The sequence below is a fragment of the Rhineura floridana genome, chromosome 11 (genome assembly GCF_030035675.1).
Source record: "Rhineura floridana isolate rRhiFlo1 chromosome 11, rRhiFlo1.hap2, whole genome shotgun sequence".
NCBI classification, from domain to species: domain Eukaryota; kingdom Metazoa; phylum Chordata; class Lepidosauria; order Squamata; family Rhineuridae; genus Rhineura; species Rhineura floridana.
In genome coordinates, this window is record NC_084490.1 from 6,863,851 (window position 1) to 6,887,284 (window position 23,434).

The window sequence follows — 23,434 nt, forward strand, 5'->3', positions numbered from 1 at the left end:
CAGCAAAAGTGTTTAGAAACTGCTGGCAAACATCTTTAAATTACCTCACTATAAGCATCAGTGTTCCCTTATGTAAATGTGATCACTTTAATAGACCTACAATCTCAGTTTAAAGTTTATCCTGTCTTTAGTGTCCATCTTATGGCTAAAGTCTACTATAACGCTACTAGGAAGATGTTGAAAGTGTTCTGAGTGAATTGGTGGCAGTAAAGAATTAAGTGAAGCACAAGTAGCTAAAGCCTTTGTGTTTCTACAAAGTAGGTCTGTATGATTGTCTCTTGAAGCAGTAAAATTAATTCTGTTGGCAGAATGGTGACAAAATTCTACCAACACGGCCTTGCTTTGGCATTTGCCATAAATGAGATCAACAAAAATCCCAAGATCTTGCCCAATGTTACACTTGGATTCCACATCTATGACAGCTACTATGATACCCGAATGACTTATCGTTCCACTCTGGACCTCCTCTTCAAATCGCGTAGATTTGTCCTCAACTACAAATGTGACACCCAGAAAAAACTCATAGCTACCATTGGAGGTCTTGGCTCTGATACTTCTTCCTTTATGGCAGAGATTTTAGGTCTCTTCAAGATTCCACAGGTAGGATATATTAATGGGGTGTTGGAATATTTATAAACTCCCTTCTCTCGTAATTCTCACTGTGATTTCATGTTTCAGGATAAGGGAAGGGCATTACCAAGAAAAAAGTCATCTGTGCGATGTAGCAGGTGTCATAGATATGGAACTCCCTCAAAAGTATCATATAAAAAAACCTTAAGAAATTTCTGTTGGAAGAGTTGTGGCAGATTAAGCTTTATCTGATAATTCCCTAATTTACACTCCTGTGCTTTGAAGTCATAGACTTTGAATGCATCTCCCCACCTCCACCCAGACTGAGAGCAGGAGGGTTTGATCCTGCAGGTTGCTGCTCCTTCACTAGTGTCCTCCCTATAGGGAAGGCCCTTGTGAAGAAGCAGCAACCTGCACCATGCAGTATTGAACCCTCTGCTTACTGGCTGATAAGTGGAGGATTTGATCTTGCACAGGGCTGCTCCTTTGTGAGGGCCTTCCTTACACAGAAGCCCTTGCAAAGGACCAGGCACATGGACCCCACAGCTGAGGGGGCAGCAACCCATGTCCCAATGGATGGAAAATGTCATTCTGCAGGGTGCTGCTTCAGAGGCGGGGTTTCAGTGAGTTGAAAGAAAGAGCCTGGCTTCCCCCAGGCACCTGGTTGGCCACTATGAGAACAGGATGCTGGACTAGATGGGCCACTGGCCTGATCCAGCAGGCTCTTCTTATGTTCTTAAGAGAGGCCAGGTGGAAAAAAGGAGAGGTTCATTGCTTGGAAATGGAACATCCTGCATCTTGCATCCAAAGGTGTCCATGTCTACCTTCTCCTAGGAAGAACCAGCCATTCATTTGGGTCCTTCCTACGCTCCTAGGCCTTCTTGCTCCTTCTGCTTCTTCCCGCCTGGCCTCCTTCTTTCCTGCTCAGTGCCTGCCTCTTCTTCCTGCATGATGCCTCACCTCCTGACAACCCCTCATTGCTCTGTCCTGCCCAACTTACAGCAATCTGTCTCAACCTGACTCAAGGCTCACAGGCTATCTTAGCCTGACTTGAGCAATGTCTGGATCACTCCAAATTGGCATGATTCAGTTTAGGACTTGGTCTTTGGCTGAGTGGTCCACAGTCCTACCATTCGCAGATAGTAATAAAACTAGTAGATTTATCATCTATGGAAGAACTTTGACAATATTTCTACATTTTGTTTTAGCTCGCATATGGCTCCTTTCCCCCGAAGGAGAGCAATACAGGTCAAGTCCATTCCTTTTACCACATGGTTCCAAATGAAGCCCATCTGTACACAGGTATTATCAGCTTGCTGAAGGATTTTGGATGGACGTGGGTTGGGCTCTTTGTTGTAGATGATTACAGTGGGGAAAATTTCTTGCACATCCTGGAACCATTGTTTTCCCAGAATGGAATCTGTTCAGCCTTCACACAAAGAATCCCACAAGAAGTCTGTTTGGATGACTTTGATATACTTTATGACATAGCTGTAAGTAATTGGGTAACTTTAAGAGATGAAAAAGTCAATGCATTTGTTATCTATGGAGAATCTTTGACAATTACATGGCTGAGAACCATTATATTTCTGCGAAATCCTGAAAATAAGGAAAGCAAATCATTTAGAAAGGTATGGATTATGACAACCCAGATTGATTTCATATTAACAGGAGCTCAACAAGGTTGGGGTCTCCAGGTGTTCCAAGGGGCAATTTCTTTTACAATTCACTCAGAAGATGTTCGAGCATTCAAAGAATTTCTTCAGAGCATAACACCTTGCTGGGCCCAAGGAGATGGATTTCTTAAAGATTTCTGGGAGCAAGCATTTGACTGTTCCTTTGCAAACAACGTCAGTGAAAGATGTTCTGGGGAGGAAAGGCTGGAGAGTCTTCCTGGGCCTCAGTTTGAGCTTCACATGACTGGCCACAGCTACAGTATTTATAATGCAGTCTATGCTGTGGCCCATACTTTGCATGCCATTTACTCAACAAAAACCAAGCTCAGAGCCGTGTTGGGCAGGGAAATATTTGAACTTCATGATTTACAGCCATGGCAGGTAACGGCCCCAAAACAAAATATTTTAATTTAAGCAACTTATTCATTTTAGATGAGGCTACGTCCAGTTTTCATATCCATGAATAAATGACGGAATGATAATTTTTGTATGTTTACATTTCTTCTTATAATTGAAGAATTAAAATACATTTTCTACACAATGCAGTGTATTTTTTCCTTTTTTATATGTAAATATAGTTTGATGTTAATACCTCATCTTTGTTAGACAAAACTCCACAAACAATATTAGTGAGGAAAATTGTTTATAAAACTGTCCCGAGATTTCCAGTATGGGCCCCCATTCTTTTGATCTCTTTAACTCTCTTTATTTTTCTCTTTCCATTAGCTCCACCCATTTCTTCATGACATTTCATTTAACAAGTCAGAGGGAGAAACCCTCTCTTTTAATGACAAAAGGGAAATCGAAGGTGGATTTGACATAATGAACATGGTCACATTTCCAAATATGTCCTTCCAGAGAGTGAAAGTTGGATGGGTGGGTCCTGGCAGTCATGAAGGAAAACAATTTGTCCTGAATGAGGACATGATTGTGTGGCACAGAGGTTTTAATCAGGTGTGGATTCTTGGGTATTCTGAGAAGGGAGGGGGGCAGCTGTCCTCTCCAGTTGGTTCATCTGGGTTCCAGAAATGTTCCTTGCTGTGAACCATGATGGTTTAGCAGGCTGTAAAAGAATCCTTCCCAGATTAGTGCCTTCAGGACATTTTTGTACTCCACCTCCCAGCATCCTTGAGCCTTAGTCATGCTGGTCGGGGCTGATGGGAGTTGGAGTTCAACAACATCTGAAGGGCAGCAGTTTGGGGGCGATTGATTTAAAATGGAGTCAGCACTACCTAGCACTGTCAAAAACTAGATTTAACATTTAAATCCCAAACCTCTCTAAACCCTTCTACCCATTTTGAACACAATGCTAGTTGTGCAGGCAAGTGCAAGATGAGGCGATGAGGACAGATGGACTGAAAGGAAACCAAATGTGTGGGCTGAAACAGGGCACATCTTTATTGTTCACTGTAGGAAAGCTGGTTTGGCCTGGCAGTAGGGCAAGGATCTGATCTTGATTCGAACAGCCTGGCTGCTCTGGAACATCATTGGGGGTTGGTCAGCTTAAGAGACTCCATCGTGGCACAGACCCAACATCCAGGATCCCACTGGCAATCTGAGATGAATGACACTGGACCCAGAATCCACCCCCAAGTTGGGGCTGGGTCCTGAGCTGCTGCCCCCCAGATACCAGATAGGGTTCCCCCATATTTGAAATCCTGTTGAATGCCAATTCCACCCAAGTTGTCACAAATTAGGTAATACCAAACAAAACAGTATCCTTCACGGAGGGAAAGATAAAACCCTCCCAGATAAGAGCCAGTTGTGATTTGTAGTAATATTCCTCTCCAGTCCTGTTAGCCAATGGCCACCAGAGTCCCAATGAAACTATTAAATTGAGGGAGGGTGGGAAGTTAAGATCTCCAAAGGAAAAAGACCCAGTACAGTGGATGGATGCTGCTTTTATGCAGGCTGACATCCTACCTCCCAGAGCCTCTGTGAGACTCCATGCTTTCATGCAGACTTGCAAGAATGGCCATGAGTGTTTGTGTGTGTGTGTAGACTAGCCAGCCTCCTCCACCAGAAGCCTCGGAGCTCTGAGGGTGGACCCAGTTCACAGGGAGTGTGCAGATTTATGTATTCACAAGCCAAGAGTTGGCCATCGTTATTTTAATGACAGTTGGCTGAACAGTCAGCTGTTTTATGTAAAGATCAGGAAATAAACAATATGTTTTTGTTATTTCTGTCATCCTAAACAGGTGATGCCCCTTTCTGTGTGCAATGAACACTGCCCCCCTGGTAATCAGAAGAAAAAGAAGGAAGGGAAAAAATTTTGTTGCTATGATTGTGCTTCATGCCCAGAAGGGAAGATTTCAAACCAGACAGGTACCTTGGTTTATTATTTATTTGTTTATTTATTTATTAAATTTATATCCTGCCCTTCCTCCCAGAAGGAGCCCAGGGTGGCAAACAAGCAATAAAACTATGACAATGTTTTGAAAACATCTTGGAAACAAAAGATTAAAAAAAAAATTAAACACATCTTAAAAGCAATTCTAACACAGATGCAGACTAGCATAAGGTCTCTATTTAAAAGGCTTGTTGAAAGAGGAAAGTTCTTTCATCATAGAACGGTAATCCAAATTGTTGAGTCAGCTGACTGAATTTAGAAGTGATTAATTGCCAAAATCAGGTTTTGACCACTTTGCCAGTCTATGGTCTATTTCATGCTGTTCTCATTGGAATGACATTCTAACATTTATTGATGCTTTCCAAGTTCTGGTGACTCCTGTGCATGTTTACTCAGAAGTAAGCCACACAGTGTTAAATCAAGGTTACTCCCTATTAACTGTGCCTCCAGTTAACATAAGAAGACCCCTGCTTGAAAACATATAAAGCATCTCTCAGCCAGACTTATGTTCACACAATCACCAATCAGTTGCCTATGGGAAGCTTACAAGCAGGTTATGAGCGGAACAGCAGTCTCCCCCAACAGTGCTTCCTAGCAACAGATATTCAAAGGCATCCTTCCTCTGGTACTGGTGGTAACACAGCCATCATGCCTACTAGTCACTGAGGCTGCAATTCTTCCTACATTTACTGGGGAATTAAACAGAATAAAACATAGCCTGTGTGACTATGAACAGAATTACAATTACACATCAGGCCACACTTCTTTGCACACCCACTTTGGTCTAAGCATTATTGAATTAATTGGATTTAGCTGTACATAATCTGGACAGGGTGGTTTAAAAGAAATGCTATTGGAGGTCGCTGATTCATAGGGTCGCCATAAATCGTAATCGACTTGAAGGCGAGTAACAGCAACAAGCTGTACATATGCTTCAGAATTAGCCTTAAAAATAGCTTCAATGGGTTTAAAAGACAGGCATTGTAAACTCAGCACCAAAGCACGCATATTATTGGTTGATTTCATATAGCCAGAAGCAGCATCAGCAGGTAGAAGTTAGTATATTAACAACTGCCGTTCTAGAGGCAGAGTGAGTATTGTCCATAAGCCAACATGAACTGGCACTGAAACTGAACTTATTTCTATTTTCCAGATATGAATTATTGTTTCACATGCCCAGACGAACAGTATCCAAGTGATGACAAAAGTCGATGCATCTCCAAAATTTTAAGTTTTCTGCATTACCAAGAACCTTTAGGGATCAGTTTAACCTCAGTTGCTGTTTCTTTTGCCCTGGTCACAACCTTGGTACTAGGAATTTTTATTAAGTACGAAGATACCCCCATTGTCAAAGCCAACAACCGGAACCTCAGCCACACCCTCCTCATTTGCCTTTTGCTCTGTTTTCTCTCTTCCTTACTATTCTTGGGCAAACCTGGAAAAGTGGCCTGCTTGCTTCGGCAACCAGCTTTTGGCATCATCTTCTCTATGGCTGTTTCTTGCGTGTTGGCAAAGACCACAATTGTTTCTCTAGCATTCATGGCCACAAAGCCAGGGTCCAACATGAGGAAGTGGGTGGGTAAAAAACTGTCCCGTTCCATTGTCCTTTCCTGCTCTTTTATTCAAGCAAGTATCTGTACTGTGTGGTTGGCAACTTCTCCCCCATTCCCTGATTTAGACAAGCACTCAGTAACAAAAGAAATTATTGCACAATGTAACGAAGGGTCAGTTGCCATGTTTTATTGTGTCCTGGGCTACATGGGCCTCTTGGCCATCATCAGCGTCATTGTGGCATTCATAGCCCGCAAATTACCAGATAGCTTTAATGAAGCCAAGTTCATTACCTTCAGCATGTTGCTATTTTGCAGTGTGTGGTTGTCCTTTGTTCCAACCTATCTGAGCTCAAGAGGTAAACACATGGTGACCGTGGAGGTCTTCTCCATCTTAGCCTCCAGTGCTGGGTTACTGGGTTGCATCTTTGCCCCTAAATGCTACATCATTTTTCTGAGGCCTGACTTAAATATCAGGGAGCAAATAGCACGGAAAAGGAATGAAAGAATCTTTCCATTTTAACTGATTTATCTGATGATTAAAAAAAAAAATTGCCGTGTTAAGGTCAGAGTTGAAGCTATATCATGCTGGCTCAAGGTGCAGAAAGCTGGGAAACTGGAAGCTAATGGTATCTCCACATATGTGCTGCATGATCAACAGTGATATTGTGCCGTGGCACAAACTGTGCATACTTGCAACTTACTCTGCTTGCACCCACGCTCTCCCTTGGCCCAAATCCTCATGGGGAGAATGGAGAGCCTTGACCCAGGAAAGATGCCCCATACTGTCCCAATCCTGTGTTGCCTTATGAAGCATCTGAACCTCACCATATTGCTAGATGGAAATCTACCTTTAAATTGACCCATGCCTGTATGTTGAACACTGATTTTCCCTGTATTAAAGTATGAAGGACTACTAAACATGAAATTAGTTCCTTGAAAGTAGCCGTAAATATTAATTGATGGATATAATTGTTAGATGCCAATTATATGTGCACTTCTATTCATATTCTGTAATACAGTGGACCTGTTGTGGAGCACACCAATAGCAGAATGAAATACAACAACATGAAGCTGAACAAAGTTAGGGTAGACCTGAACAAACGTATTTATCCTACACTGCTGAATGCATGGCATTGCCTTTTTGAAAGTAAAAGTAAAATGAAAGGCAAAAAGAAAGGAAGAGTTGAAATCACTTATTATCTAGATGGTGTGCATACGCAAATGTGGAACAGATCTTGGAGACACCTTCAAAAACCTAGAAGCCAGAATTGCAGAGGTGTAGTGTGTTCAGGATCTCCCAAACACCTTCTCTTTCAGACAAGGTCTGTTTATGTTGCACTGTGGAGAAGTATGGAGATTTCAGTATGGGGTGTGTCTGGAGTTACAGTGTAGGGAGTATTGTGTGAGACAGAGTGTTCAGAAGCTATTTCAGTGTGAGGTGGGATGTGGGGGGTGAGTGAGGAGGAGGGTGTCTCAGTGTTTGTAGGGTGTTTGCATCTCATTTTGGGGTACAGAGTTTTTGGGGGTGTTTCAGTGTTGGTTTGAATTTGGGGGGTGCAGTATGGGGTGGGATTGGGGTTTTGCACTGCCAGGTATATGAGTGGTTGTGGGGTATTGTTCCTCTAGTTTGAGCAGTTTTTTTTAAAAAAAATGTAATGCAATCAGTCCCTCCTCCAAGGGAACTCTGGGAATTGTAGCTCTGTGAGTTGGATAGGGGTTTCCTAACAACCCTCAGAACCCTTAACAAACCACAGGATGCTTTGAAGAAAACCATGATTGTCAAAGTGATATAACAGCACTTTAAATCTAGGATTCAATCAAGGATCCTCTCTTTGCTTGTTCATTCCATACATAACTGTTCTAAGTGACACAGTTATTGTATGGAGGAATCTGGACTCCAGTTTCCCTGGCATTAGTGGACCTGTATAGAAGCCATTTCAGGATTTAGTCCTGCTTTATGGATTATAGCCAACACTGCATCAGCAAAGTTCCACTCACACAACAGGACTCCCCCCTTCCCCTCCTCCCTCTGCTTGCCCCCCAAAATTAACATACTTCAGAGGGTCCCCAATTCCTCTGAAATAGATTTTGAGGGTTTGCTGGGCACCGAAGGAGGGAAGGTGGGGAAAGTTCCATTGCACTAGTGGAAACGTGTTGCATGACTGGAAGAGTAGCACTGGACCCCAATCAAGGTGGTAGCTCCAGATTAGCTCCAAACTTTCCTGTTGGTGTTTGCTCACCATAACGCTGTGGAGCCAAGTGCTTGGGAAAAGTAACAAAAATGTTTTCAAACAATGTTGCAAATAAGGGAGGATAGGGATTGGGGAAAAAGTTCATTCAGGTCTCATTTAAGCCCAAATATATCAAAGTTGTGCATCCAGACTCCTGCTGGACTTTTTTCTCACTGGTCTCATAATTGGTTGTAATTAATTAAAAATCAACCATGTTCACAGAGTACCTGTAATACTACTACTGACCTTGCCCCATACTCTGACCTTCATCTTCTTCAGTTAAAAGTTTAAAAAAATGCATGGCTGATTTTTAATTAATTTAAGAAATTGAACATTGAAGTCTATTATGGTGTCGGGCATGCTCAGTAAGAACAGTCAGCATTCTAAAAGCCAGGCTCAGAGCTGTTTGGCTTGGCTACTCAGGAGGCCACCCTAGATATTTATTTCACTTTAGACAGTCATGGCATCCCCTAAAAAATCCTGAGAAGTGTAGTTTGTGAAAGGTGCTGAGGGTTGTTAGGAGACTCCTATTCCCCTGACAGAGGTCCAGTGGCCAGGGTGGTTTAACAGTCAGCCCTTGTCTGGGAATTGTAGCTCTGTGGGGGGAATAGGGCATCTCCTAGCAACCCTTAGCAAGCTTCACACTTCCCAGGATTCTTTGGGGGAAGCCATGTGTTTCTAAAGTGAAATAAATGTCAGCTGTAGATGTGGCCAGTGACAGCTTTGATTTAAATTTGGGTGGGAGAATACATGTGCCTGCTGTAGAATAAAAAGTTGGAGGAAACCCTGAAAAACAATGATACTGTTCACAATGTTTTCCTTTTGGAAAGGAAAGGGGCTTTTCCTATGCCCAGCGCCCACCCACCTAATCTCCCCCTTCCCTGCCCCTCCCCCAGGTCAGTTTCAACTATCCTAAGCATGTTTGTGCAGGAGTAAATCCCATTGAACTCAAAAAGCTTGCAAATGATCAAACCTGTCCTCCCCTCCTCCTCCCTCCTATCCCCTCCCTCTTGCCCCTTGCTTCACCCCTCCCACCCCTCCTTCCCCCCAGGTAGTGGATTGGATTGTGGAATACTAACCCAAATTGTGTTTGCATTTTGACAAATTTGTAGGGCAGTACAATACCTCACAGAGGAGGTCAGGTCTCCTGCTCCCCTGGTGCAGTCGCTATAGCTGCCCAATTCCCCTGCTTTTAAAGTTTGATATACATATCTGTTGGGTACGTTCTTAAACCACAAGGGTTTTTTCCCTGTTAGTGAAAATGTGCATTATATACAGGTATACGGCAAAAAATATCATACAAAATGCATTATATTCAAGTATGTACATTACTCAAAACTGCATACAAAAATGTGTTTAATAGGAAACAAATTGCCCTAAAATAGTGCTGAAGCTTTTTCATGAGGATATTCTTTTTTTAAAAAAATGAAAATCAATTCAATAATGAGGAGAACTGAATTTAGGATTGGAAAAATGAGAACCCGAGAGAACCAAAATTGACAGATATTTCCATCCCTAGGATAGGATGATACCATGACAGACTGGTCAGGTGGTTATACCCACCCAATGATAATTTATCCATTGGGAATTGCCATCTTCCAGAACATTCTGAACTATTCGACCCTGTACAACGGAAATAATCACCTACCTTTCTGGTTTGAAATCTTCCCCTCAGGGCATGACACACAATCATAGCAGCAAAATTTTTCCACTTTTCTTCTGATAACCAGGCTGGCAGTGGTCATTGCAGACAGAAACAGGAAGTGTCTATTCATAAACAGCAAAGGTGTTTAGGATGGGATTTAAATGGGAAAAATAGTTTAAGTAAATAACCTACTCCTATACACCACAGAGATGGACAACTGGTTTTGCATCTGGACCCCAGGGATTACTGCTATAAACCTCCTCAATGTATACCCCTGAACAGCTTGGGACCAGTCTACTTGTGGATCGCCTTACCCCATATGTTCCCACTCAAGCACTTTGATCTGTGGAACAAGCACTGTTACAAGTTCCACACATTAAGCGTTCCACACTTGAAAGAAATTGGAACTCCCTACCTATTGACATCAGGCAGGCATCTTCACTGTATTCTTTTCGACACCTGCATTTTTGTTTAGCCAAACCTATCCAGAAACATAAATACTGAAATATTTTTTTAGCCTGTTGCTGTTTTAATTGTTTTAAACATGGTTTAATTATTAATAATTTAATTAATTATTTCTGTTTTATCAATAATTTTACTGTTTTTGTAAAGCGCTCCGAGGCTTTTTTCACAATCAAGCAGCATATAAATTTTAAAAATAAATAAATACCCCAGATTTCTCACCTGGTTAAAAACTCTGTGCCATATGATTAGATCTTCATTAATGGCAAATTCTTTTCCTTTAAGGACACTGGGATCCACACTTCCAACTTTCACTCTCTGGAAGGACCTGTTTGGGTATGTGACCATGTTCACAATGTCAAATCCTCCTGCCACTTCCCTTTTATCATTAAATAACATTATTTCTCCTGCTGAGTTGTTAAATGAAATGCCTTGAAGAAATGAGTGGAGCTAATTGAAAGAAGAAAAGAAATTTCAAGAGAGGAATGTATTACACCTTTGGTACCTTTGATTGCTGCAGGGGTCACAATGGGCTGGGACCATCAAAGGGCAAGCTTTTCCACCTGCCTTGCCCCCTCATCTCTGTTCTTTCTGACATCTTTCTGGAGGCTGCCCTTTGCCAGGAAGATGAATATATTTGGCTTACAGTTGTCATTGTTTGTTGCTTTTTAAAAATTGTTTACATTTTTTTAATAATGTTTTTATTGGTTTTGGATAGAACATAATACAAAACAGATATAACTTATACAACAGTGAGAGAAAATAGTTCAGTGATCTATAAGAGTACTTATACTCTAGGGGAGTAAGTATGAATTAAATTAGTTGTTGTCCTGTATTAAAAATTGTTTTATTGTTGGTGCTGCCCAAACGCCCGGGAAAACAAAAATGTCTTTACCTAGTCCTGAAATGATGGTAATGTTAGTGTTAGGCAGGACACACTAGGGAGAGCATTTCATGGATGGGGAGTGACTACAGAAAAGGCTCGTTCTATCATCACCACCTTCTGGACCTCCTAATCAAATATATTGTATGGCATATTGTACCTTTGGGCTAACTCATTGCAACAAACACAAATGTTCTTCATTCTGTACACAGGATACATAAACACACACACGCAACCACACACTCCACTGTACAGGTTCAGAGACAGTATACCTCTGGATAATACCATTTTCTGGAGAACAAGACTGGGAGAGAACCATAGTGCTCATAAGATTTTGGTTTTCCATGGGAATCTGGATTTTTCTGTAGGGAAGAGGATGCTAGATTAAATAGACCTGCACATATCTTCTACTCACTGTTCTGACCACAGGTTGGGTTTAGGCGTTTAAACTCTAATTAAACACTGTGCAAGGCCCACAAATCAGTTAGGGGCCCAGATCCAAGTTGGCCCTGGATAGTCCTGGGTTAGATTGGAGCCACTCCAAAGCAGCAGACTGAGCTCCACATTAGATCACCAAGGGGTTCATGGCTCTACTTATTAGTAATTCTTGTTTTAAAGCAGTCTTTTTAAAACTGTGTTTTGAATCTGATTGGCTGTTGGCATTTCTTTGTGGATCTCACTCTTTCTCTCTCAGTATTGGGGAAGTTTGCAGGGTTTTCAAGGTTCTCACCCTTTCTACATTTTTTTTTTGCTGAGTGTGATGGTATTAAATTTTGAAAGTGTTCCTCCCTCTGCCTTCTTCATTTAACTGGAATCTGCTATATTTCCTCTCTATTAGAAATAGCACAGATTTTGTTCCATGCAAATCTGGTGTAACTTGGAATATTAGCCTGCAATCTTGTACCCACATACCTGCGAGTAAGCTGCATTGAACTCAATGGGGTTTATGTCTTGGTAGATGTGCATAGCATGGAGCTGTAAAATTATATCCCCACTCTTACGCTACTGTCTGAAATTAAAAGAGCTCTCATTATGGGAGAACTAGTCCTATGTGGTAGAATGTATAAGACCCAGAAAGCAATGGAGAAAGAGTGCTGCTATATTGTATCAGGCACCCTTGTGCTTTCTTTGAGTAACCGGTCACTAGGATAAACCATTCTTTGTGATCAAACTGAAGAGGAAAACCATCTATGTCCTTACGCTGGTAGCTCAAAGAGCTTCGGAGAAGGGTGATCCTTGAAAGAAACTTGGTTGAACATATTGACAATCTGAGAAGTCATCCCACCAACGAGAAGCCCACCTAGCTGGTCCCACTCATTTGGAACAGGGAAGGGATCCGTCACAGGGCAAAGTACTTTGCAAACGATGTGAGGCAGCAGAGGCAGCAAGACCAGTATCCACAACATTCGGGTAGCAAGGCTTTCCTACAGATGCATCCTGTGTCCTGCTAAAACAGATGCCCGACTGGAAGAGGTGATATTGGGTGATGCCTGCCTCTACCTGTACACCTTTTAACATCAGTATGGTTACAAAGGCATGCCTTGACGACGAAATGATAGCCGACACTCTGATCTGAAATCCAACCAATAATATGAAAAAGAGGAAATGAGGCAGAAATAAAACTGATAGAGCCCTGCCTGCCTCTTGCCTCCACTCCCAATTCTCCATGGCAGAGGCATTGATTTATAACAAGCATTAGGGTTGTTTTCTGGTGCTTTCTGGAAAGTTCCTGAAGCTTTGGCCTATCGATGAAATTATAGTACGTTAGATAATTACTTATTCCTGAATTGTAGTTCTGGTAATTAACATGTTGGCTTTTTTTATCTAAATCGAACTCAAAGAATTCTCCGTTGCCCCATACGATGAGAAGTGGGTGGTCTGTTGCAGATTTCCACAATGAGCAAACACCAAAAGGATAGTTGACCTATGGTGAAGATATCACCTTCACTGGGAACACCAAGCAGGGTTAAACTGTGAAGTGAAGGCCACTTTAAGAACATAAGAAGAGTCCTGATGAATCAGGCCAATGACCCACCTACTCCAGCATTTGGTTCTCATGGTGGCCAATCAGTTGCCTATGAGAAACCTACAAGCAGGACCCAAGCACAACATTGGTTTCCCCCTTTGGGGATTCCCAGCCACTGGTATTCAGAGACATGCTGCCTCCAACACTGGGCACAGAACATAGCCAACATGGCTAGTACCCATGGATAGTCATCTCATCCATGATTTTTTTCTAATCCTGCTTTAAAACCATCCAAGTTGATGGCAAACACTACTTCTGATCCACATTGGTGGCCATCACTGCCCAACACCACCTTTATCAAGGAAACGGGAGTAAAAATATTGGTACAGCACATTTCCCACATAGAATTAGAGCTTAGCTGGAAGTTCTCAGATGAGAATTGTCATCTCAACCTTTAGGAATGGGTAGAGCCTAATTTCTTATACAAATCTTCTGGGGAAGGGTGTGACAGCTCACTTAAGAACCCAGATAAGGGAAACCAGGTCCACTCCCCTAGTCCAATTCTCCCCCCACTGGAACCAGCTGCTTCCCCTCACCTGCGTCTTCTGATCCCCCTTAGATTACTGATAGGTGACTGCCCAAAAATAGGAGCAGTCATGTAAAGAGTGAGAGTATATGGCCAATATGCCTGCAGTAAGTGACCAAGCTTATATAGGTTCTAATGCTTTATTCAAACTTGTTAAACCCCCAATAATAACAAATTCCAGGCAGTATGGTAAAACAAAGAGAAACCTTTTATTTTTGAACCAAGAACGTCTTTCAAACAAGCATGTATAGCTGGCACATAAGCATGAGGGTTATACTGCTACAGATCCAACCTTTGCCAACACACCTTCACAAAAGACTCACAAAACCTTGCTTTGACATTGATTAAAATAATTTTGGAGAAACTGCAAATGAATCAAATTAACCAATTTAAACCTGTATGGGCAGGTGAGGCTAAGAACTAAAACTGAGCAAAACAACCCTAAATTCCCCTGGCCATGACCATCAGCCAAAGGCTGTGGCCCCCCAGCCAAGGATGGGGAGGAAACTCTCCCCTCCTTGCTAGTAAAGCGTTGGGTGTTGCCTCACCCTGTGCAACTGGGCCTTGCTGTACTGGTGCTCACCCAAATGTGCAAGCCAGGTTATCAGGGCACCCTATTCCCCCCCATGCATGTAGCACTGAGAGTTCCTTGAAGGTGCCCTTCCCCACAGGATAGACGTGCTTTTCCATGCACTGCCTGACTTGCCAATGCTCCATGCCAACAGGCCAGCCACCCCCAAAAGCCAATCAAATTAGCCCCAACAGTATGGAGTAGGCAAAAGGAAAGGGAAACCACACTGTGTCTCTCCCCCAAAAATCCCACTCAGCCCCAAGCGACTAGCAAATCCCATTCTGCATAAAAGGGGGAGGGAAGGGGATGCAGCAAAAGCACAAGAGAGTGAATTCAGGGGCAGAGTTGGCCTTTAAGCCCACGCTCCATCCCCACCATTGGCCTCTAGGGCACGACATGTTGTCCCCTCTCCCTTGCCCCAGGAGGCGCCCTCGTGAGCCTCCTTTGCAGAATGGAGGTGGAGCAGAGGCAGATATGTCCCTCCTTATTCCCTGAACTATTCTTTTAACTTCTTATTTATGCCTCTTCTTTTCAGCTTTTCTGTTCCCAGTGCGTATCTCATACCTACCTATTCCCTTCTCTACTTCCAACCCTCTGGATACCCCCAACTCAATTCAGCTCCCATCACAACTGAACTAGCTCTCTAACCCTACATGCCAGACCCAACTCGATCTGATCTTCACTCTGATCTAACTTGCTGTCCTAACTGACCAAACAGTCCTTTCAGGATTGGCTAATGATGGAATAGGGCGGAACCTAGGCCTCTCAATCACAGAGGGGATTTTTAAGTCTCAGGGACCAGGGATTACCAGGTAGTTTATCATTTTAAAATTTATTTGTTTATTTATTGCCATGACCGCACATGCCAATGGAACTCCTACCAATGACCACCCCTCATTTGTTGCTATTTTCCCCACTGTAATCCCCTCTCCCAGAGTGATGCTATCACATGATGCAGCATCATAGAAGACACAGTGAAGGAGAACAAATGGGTGCCCTCACATCTGTTGGGGCCATAACTGTAGCGCTATCACTCTTCACCTGCAGATCTCACTTGCTGGTATCACTTGGGAGGGGGTGATCCTTCACGTAACTTGGCTTAAACCATTTAGGGCTTTATTAAAATTACAACCCGTCCAATCCCAGTTCAAGACCTTGAAGCCATTCCTTGAACTAACTGAAGGTCCCGAGCTGTTTAGGGTATTATATTCTGAAAACCTTGAACTTGGCCCAGTAGCAGATTGGCAGCCAGTGCAGATCCTACAGACTAGGGTTATATTTTGGCAATAGTTTGCCCTCCAAGCAGCCTAGATGCCATGTTCTGCACTAGTTGCATCCCTTGGACCAACCTCAAGGGTAGTCCCACATAGCATGCATTGAAGTAATACAACCTTGAGGTTCCCAATGCATGGACCATTATAGGCAATTGACACCTATTGAGGAATGGCCATAGATGTCTGACTGGCCAAAACTGGTAAAAGGAACAAACTCTTGATTGATTGTATGGAAGGGCCCCTGGTATTATCCTGCAGAAGATTAAGAAGCACATGTACTAATCATTCCTTATTCTCTACAGCAGGGGGACCACTTGCCTGTTATGATTTTCTCTGTGTAGATCACGTTGAGAGAGCCAGTGCGGTGTAGTGGTTAAGGTGTTGGACTATGACCTGGGAGACCAGGGTTCAAATCCTCACACAGCCATGAAGCTCACTGGGTGAGCTTGGGCCAGTCCCCTCTTCTCAGCCTCAGAGGACAGCAATCGTAACCCCCCTCTGAATACCGCTTACCATGAAAATCATATTTATAGGGTCGCCCATAAGTCAGAATTGACTTGAAGGCAGTCCATAGATCATGTTGAGTTTGTGCTGATAATCTCCCTTCCAGATCACAATTTGCTGCAGAAAAGTGAAGAACAGAATTTCAGGTTGGGGAACTGAGATTAACCAAAATGGGCAGATTCATCTATCCCTAGTACATAGGAGTGGCTAAAAATCCAAGAAACCAAGTAATAGGCAGATCCCAAAGAATCAAAAACCAGGCAGCCTTATGGGAGGACAGTCATTCAGCAGCCACTTGGAGGTTTTGCCGTGGGCATCACAATCCTGGATTTCCTTGAAGTCAGGGTGGGATAGGACAAGACAGGCTGTACAACAGCAGTAGCTGTAGCATGGGAGCAAGAAGGGAGGGATCCTGACAGGGGGGAAGTGGTGGTTTATTTATTATTATTTATTTATTAGATTTATTAGATTTATATCTCTGCCTTCCTCTCAGTAGGATTCCAGGGTGGCAAACGAAAGCACTAGAAACAATCTGAAACATCATACAAACGGACTTTAAAATCTGTTACAACAAAACATCTCTAAAAACATCTTAAAAAGCAATTCCAGCACAGACCCAGACTGGGATAAGGTCTCTACTTAAAAGGCTTGTTGGAAAAGGAAGGTCTTCAGTAGGCGCTGAAAAGAAAACCAAGATGGTGTCTGTCTAATATTTAAGCAGAGGGAACTCCAAAGAGTAGGTGCCACTACAATAAAAGTCCACTTCCTACATTGTGCTGAATGGACATCCTGATAAGATGGTATCTGCAGGCGGCCCTTGCCTGCAGAGTACAGTGATCAACTAGGTATATAAAGGGTTAGATGATCTTTCAGGTATCCTGGTCCTAAGCTGTATCGAGCTTTGTACGCCAAAACTAGAACCTTGAACTTAGTTTAAAACAAGAGTGGTCTGAATTGAATGACAAGGGAAGAACATTGAGCACTAGCTGTTGTTTTTTAATGAGAAATAGCAGAGATGGGTACAGCACAGAAGCTAACACAAGAGAGCTTTCCCAACTTTCTTCTCTCTCTAGTGAAACCCCTGCTCACTTTATCTCAAACCTCTGCCATTCTTTAAAACCACAATTTTTCTCTGTGTCTCTCAATCCCTGCTTCAATCAAACCTCTGCCATTGTTTCAAACAGTTTCTTTTCCCCATTTAGTGCCCCTCCTTTCTCACTGTATTCAAACATGGCCCTCTTCCATTCCTCATTTGCCTCATGTGAGAAAGGTAAACAATGCAAAATGTAAATGTACTGCCATCAAGTCAATTCCGATTTATGGCGACCCTATGAATAGGGTTTTCATGAGGCTGAGAGGCAGTGACTGGCCCAAGGTCACCCAGTGAGCTTCATGGCTATGTGGGGATTCGAACCCTGGTCTCCCAGGTCGTAGTCCAACACCTTAACCTATAGTACCTTCACAAAATGTGTTCCACTCCTGATACAATGGGTGGTCTTCAACAAGAAGTTCCACATTCAATGCAGTAATTTAGAACAAATATTGTTAACAAGCAAACATATATGCACAATATCCATCAACTGAACTTAACATTTTCTCACTGAACAAGCTAAATGGCAGGATTGCTCTTAACATTCTATTCATCTTAAAGATACGGCAATCTCTCTCTCTCTCTCTCGCTCGCTCTCTCTGTGTGTGTTTGTGTGTGTGTGTGTGTGTGTGTGTGAGAGAGAGAGAGAGAGAGAGAGAGAGCGCAAAACAGGCTGCAGAATAGGAGAGAGGTGAGAAGGCATGAGAATTGAGGTAGGCTGCGTGCAAAGGGGAGTTGCACAAAAGGAGGAGGAGGCATGGGCATGGGGATGAAGATGAAAGCAGGGCTTCAAAGAAAGATTGCAGATTAGAAGCCAAGTGGCTTCAGAAATGGGCTTGGGAAGGTGAAAAGGGAACTTAGTAGTTGCAAGGAGTAGGGAGCAGAAGCTCTAGGTGGTTAATGTGGAGGGAGTGGGGATTGGTGAGCAGAGTGAGCAGGGGTGCAACCCCTAGTATGTGTGTGTGTGTCAGACAAATATGTTACTTCTTTCTCCTTAGTTGCTCTCTGCTGTTCAGTTCGGGCCTCAACAAAATGATGTAGCATTTAGGGGAAAAGATGCAACCCAGTAAACAAGCACTGGAGGTTAAGATACAGAAGACCTCCACAGCCACCATGTCTTTTCCTCTTGAGCTCAGGTAGGTTGGAACAAAGGACACCCACACACTGCAAAAAGCCAGCATGCTGAATGTAATGAACTTGGCTTCATTAAAACTGTCTGGTAACTTGCGGGCCAGGAATGCCACAATGAAACTAGCAATGGCCAAGAGACCCATGTAGCCCAAGACACAATAAAACATGGCGACTGACCCTTCGTTACATTGCACGATGATTATTTCCATTATAGAGTTCATGTCTGAATGGGGGAATGGGGGAGAGGTCATCAACCACAAAGTACAAATACTAGCTTGAAGAAGAATACAGAAGAGGGCAATTGAATTGGCCAGTCTTTTCCCCATCCACTTCCTCATGTTGGACCCTGGTTTCGTAGCCATGAAAGCTATGACTACAGTGATGGTTTTGGCTAACACACAAGAAACAGCAACTGAAAAGACGATGCCAAAAGTAGTTTGTCGGAGAAGGCAGGTCACTTTCCCAGGACGCCCGAGGAATACCAACGAAGAGAGGAAACAGAGCAGGAGGGAGATGAGGAGAGTGTAGGTGAGATCTCGGTTGTTGGCTTTGACTATCGGGGTATCTCTGTGCTTAATAAAGGTTCCTAACACGAAGGCTGTGATCAGGGAAAAAGAAACAGCAACTGAAGCTAAACTGATCCCTAAAGGTTCTTCATAAGACAGAAAATCTATTGTTTTGGGGATGCATCCATCTCTGTCCATGTTTGAATATTGATCTTCTGGGCATTGGGAACAAAGAGCCATGTCTGAAAAATAGAAAGAAACCCATTTTGGTTGCAATTCATTTGTGACTGATGGACAATTTTCACTCTGCCTCCTCTAATTATGCAGACTTGTACCTGCTCATTTGAAGTGCATCTGTGGTAGTAAGGACTTCAGTTTTAATATCTTGATAGTTATGCTTATGCTTCTCATGTTTATCACCAAAGTCATTTTGTTGGTGTGTTTATTTTAGCTGTCTTTAAATAATTTTTGACTTTATTTATTGATATTACAACTTAAAGTAGCCTTCACCAACATCTCCCATCAGGTGCAGGATGACCAATGGTCATCTGGAGGACACCTGTTTGGTTCAGTACAATCATGTGTGTTTTTCCTTAGAAGAAAGTCCCACTGTGTTTAATGGGGATTCTTTTTCCCAAAAAAGTATGCCTAACTTTGAAAGGTTATTTCTACTTTTAGTTTCTTCAACCTTTCTTTTGCAGATCTGCGAGAAGTAGCAAATCCATGTTCACAGACACCATTCCAAATAGGGGAGGATGGTACCATGACCGACTGGACAGGTAGTTATATCCACCCAGTGGTAATTTATCCATTGGAAATTGCCATTTTCCAGAACATCCTGAATTATTCAACTTTGTACAATGGAAATATCACATACCTTTCTGGTCTGAAAACTTCCCATCAGGGCATGACACACAATCATAGCAGCAAAATTTTTGGCCTTCCTTCTTTTTCTTATAATAGCCAGGATGGCAGTGGTCATTACAGACAGAAACAGGAAGTAACTATCCATAAACAAGAAAAGTAGGAAGGGATTGAAAAGAGTCATTGTTCAAATAAATAGCTGCTCGTACATCCCATAGAGATGGGCAACTGGTGACTCATAAATAATTTGCATCTGGATCCCACAGATTACTACCACATACAGCCTCAAAGTACCCCAGATTTCTCACCTGCTTAAAAACTCTGTGCCACATGATTCGATCTTCATTAATGATGAATTCTCTTCTTTCAAGGATGCTGCGATCCACACTTCCAACTTTGACTCTCTGGAAGGAACTGTTTGGGTATGTGACCATATTCACTATGTCAAATCCTCCTTCCACTTCCCTTTTATCATTAAATAACATTGTTTCTCCTGCTGAGTTGTTAAACGAAATGCCTTTAAGAAATGAGTGGAGCTAATTGAAAGAGGGGAAGAAGACATTTCAAAGAGATAAGAACATATGCCACCTTTGTTTTTAATTGTTTTAACTCTTTTAAACTATTGTAACCTGTCCTAGGGCCGTAGGCTGAAGGGTGGGTAGTAAATTAAAATAACAGCAACAACAACGGTGGAATTTCATACCAACATTTCATGCCAGGGGACTAATATGCAGATGACACACAGCTCTATTTCTCTTTGTCATCATACTCAGGCCATGCAGATTCTGAGCTGTCATCTGGCCTCTGTGATGGACTGGAGAAGGGTGGATAAATTGGGGATGAATCCTGATACGACAGAGGTGCTCTGGCAGAGGAGTTCCTAGGTTTATAAAATAGAGAGATGTCCTGTTCTTGATGTGGTTGCACTCCCCCAAAGGAGGAGGTACATAGCCCCACTGTGGATGTGTCTTGAGACTATATTGTCTCTGGAGACGTAAGTGTCTTCAGTGGTATGGAGTGCCTATGCCCATCTGCAGCTGATGTGCTAGGTATAACCATTCCTGGAGAGGTATAGTCTAGCCAGAGAGATCCATGTTCTGATAAGCTCCCATTTGGACTACTGTAATGTGCTCCATCTGGGGCTGCCCTTGAAGACAACTCAGAAATTACAGCTGCTGGGAAACATAATGACCCTTCTATTGTATGACATCTCCAGTTGGAACCATAACACTCAAATTCTAAAAGAGCTGCACTGGCTGAATATTTGCCTCCAGACTGAACTCATGGTTTTGCAAACAACATAAAAAGCTTTAGAGAACTTTGGACCTAGATGATGGAGGATTTATCTAACCATGGACTTATCTAAAGGACAGACACTTCTTGTACAAGTCTGACTGGGAGTTCACATAATCCGTTGAAGCCCTCCTTAATATTTCTCTGCCGGGAACAGTATGGTTGGGGGAACATATAGGTGGGCTTTTTCCATGGTGGCCCTGCAGCTGTGGAACTCCCCTCCCCTTGAAAGTTGTCTGGCATCCACAACAACGACCATTAGATACCAGGTGAAAATCTGGTAGTTTGAGCTATTGGATAATAATGTTACTAGTTGCATAATGTTTGCACGTATGGATTGATCTTAACTGGGCCTGGCTCTTTTATCATGTTTATTATTACATGTCTGTTGGCTTAAGATGGTGTGCAAGCAGATAAAATAAAATAAATTAATAATAAATAAGATTACAAAAGCATTTACTTTCTGACACATTGCTTATGGAGTTACATTTAACAAATAGTAAGTCTGAAAACTGAGCTCTTTTAACACAGGACAGGGAGGGAAGCTTGGATCAAATGTGGGGAACTTTTGACCGTCCAAACTTCGCTGAACAGCAAAACCCATCAGTCCCAAAAAGCACCGTCAATGGTCAGGAATGATGGGAGTTGCAGTTCAGCAACATCTGGAGGGCCGAAGGCTCCCCACACCTGGCCCAGACCTTCCAAACATTGCTGGACTACCGTCATCACTGACCAATTGGCCATTCTGCCTTTGACTAATGGGAGATGGAGTCCAACTTCTGAAGGGCAATATATTTATTTAGCTAGTTACTTATTACAATTTATGTCACACCTTTCCTCCCAAATGAATCCAGGGTGGCAAAGAGCAACAAGTTAAAGCAATGCAAGTTAAAACACTACCATTTAAAATCAAATAAGAAAAAATGAAAACAATAAAAAGCTATCTAAATCCATTAAAAATAGGACATATAAAGAAGACTACCACCCCAATCAAAATATAGGAGGTAATACGAACCCACAAAACTGTCAGTGAATAATGTGTACAATACCATTTCATTGATTATTAATTTACAGATAAGCCACTGGATGTAACTGCATCTTGTAATAATCTACTTATTAAAATAAAATAATAATTCAAAAAGTTGGAGACATTACCTGCCAAGGCTGCAGATCCTGAATTTCGAATCTTCCACTGCTCCCTGTTGCTCTGTGCTGGGATCTAGCTGAGTAAATGGCATGCAAAGCATGAGCCACAGCGTAGACAGCATTGTAGATACTGTAGCTGTGGCCAGTCATGCCCATTTCAAACAGAGATCCAGGAAGACTGTCTAGCTTCTCCTCCCCAGTGCAACTTCCATTTGCCTTTGTTGGCATCCCAGGATTACGAAATGAACAGTCAAATGCCTGTTCCCAGAAATCACTGATGAAACCATCTCCTTTATTCCAGTAAGGACTTATGGTCTGAATAAATGCATTGAAGCCTAGTGGATCTTTTGAGTGAATTGTGAAGGAAATGGCACCGTCGAAAAACTGAAAATCCCAGGCTCTTTGAAGGCCTGTTGACATGAAATCTATCTGTGTTGTCAAAATCCATACCTTTGCAAATGCTAGGTCGTTTGTATTTGCAATACCTGTAAAAAACATAACAGTTCTCAGCAATGTAAGGCTCAGGTTTTCTCCATATAGAATGAAAGTCCCAGCTTTCTTATCCTTATCAATGAAATGAGCATATATATCAGAGGTAACTTCATAACAAGTAGTGAAGTCATACATATGTGCTTGTTGTGGGAGTTTTTGTATGAAGGCTGCACATATTTCATTCCGGGAAAAGTACTGTTCCAGGGTCTGCACGAAATGTTCTCCACTGTTATCGTTCACAACAAAAAGCCCCACCCATGTCCATCCAAAATGCCGAAGCAGCCGGACAATCCCCTCGTATTGAGGGGCTTCGTTGGGGATCATGCGGTAAAAGGAAGGGACTTGATCTGGATCATTCTCTTCTGGATGAAATGAGCCATACATGAACTAAAAGAAAATGTACAGAGAGACAGATAAGGAGCAGGACGTTCATGCAAGCAAATGTTTATGTAGCAAATATCTGTTGAAGGACTGCTGTAAATTTAAGTAAGGTAAGGAGCCCTAACCAGTCATGTCCCCCCTCTACATGATGTTAATCATATCAATGAGGTAGTAGAGATGAAAGCTCTCAAATTACCCCCCATTATATTTTTGGTTATCTCTATGATAGGGGCATGTAAAGTCTAGCCCACAGGTCTTAT

At 42.5% G+C, this 23,434-nt stretch overlaps 2 protein-coding genes across 2 annotated transcripts; one reads left to right on the forward strand and one right to left on the reverse strand.

Annotated features, from left to right (window-relative positions):
- The first annotated feature begins 309 nt into the window (after positions 1-309).
- Positions 310-6,669, forward strand: LOC133366845 (vomeronasal type-2 receptor 26-like). The gene is made up of 4 exons (XM_061590370.1): positions 310-600; positions 2,973-3,200; positions 4,445-4,571; positions 5,750-6,669. Exons 1-4 carry the CDS (start codon positions 310-312, stop codon positions 6,667-6,669), a joined length of 1,566 nt encoding a protein of 521 aa, XP_061446354.1.
- An 11,672-nt stretch (positions 6,670-18,341) lies between these two features.
- LOC133366850 (vomeronasal type-2 receptor 26-like) lies at positions 18,342-23,126 on the reverse strand. The gene is made up of 4 exons (XM_061590377.1): positions 22,311-23,126; positions 20,171-20,398; positions 19,876-20,002; positions 18,342-19,240 (listed from the first exon to the last, which is right to left on the reverse strand). Exons 1-4 carry the CDS (start codon positions 23,115-23,117, stop codon positions 18,342-18,344), a joined length of 2,061 nt encoding a protein of 686 aa, XP_061446361.1. The 5' UTR covers positions 23,118-23,126.
- Positions 23,127-23,434: the final 308 nt, after the last annotated feature.

Excerpts from the sequence above, each read along its gene's own strand:
- LOC133366845 (XM_061590370.1), top strand. The coding sequence starts at position 310 with ATGGTGACAAAATTCTACCAACACGGCCTTGCTTTGGCATTTGCCATA. Across the intron at positions 601-2,972 it reads GTCTCTTCAAGATTCCACAG|CTCCACCCATTTCTTCATGA; the intron begins GTAGGATATATT and ends TCTTTCCATTAG. Across the intron at positions 4,572-5,749 it reads GAAGATTTCAAACCAGACAG|ATATGAATTATTGTTTCACA; the intron begins GTACCTTGGTTT and ends TCTATTTTCCAG.
- LOC133366850 (XM_061590377.1), bottom strand. The coding sequence starts at position 23,117 with ATGATCCCCAACGAAGCCCCTCAATACGAGGGGATTGTCCGGCTGCTT. Across the intron at positions 20,399-22,310 it reads AGGATCTGCAGCCTTGGCAG|CTCCACTCATTTCTTAAAGG; the intron begins GTAATGTCTCCA and ends TCTTTCAATTAG. Across the intron at positions 19,241-19,875 it reads GAAGTTTTCAGACCAGAAAG|ACATGGCTCTTTGTTCCCAA; the intron begins GTATGTGATATT and ends TCTATTTTTCAG.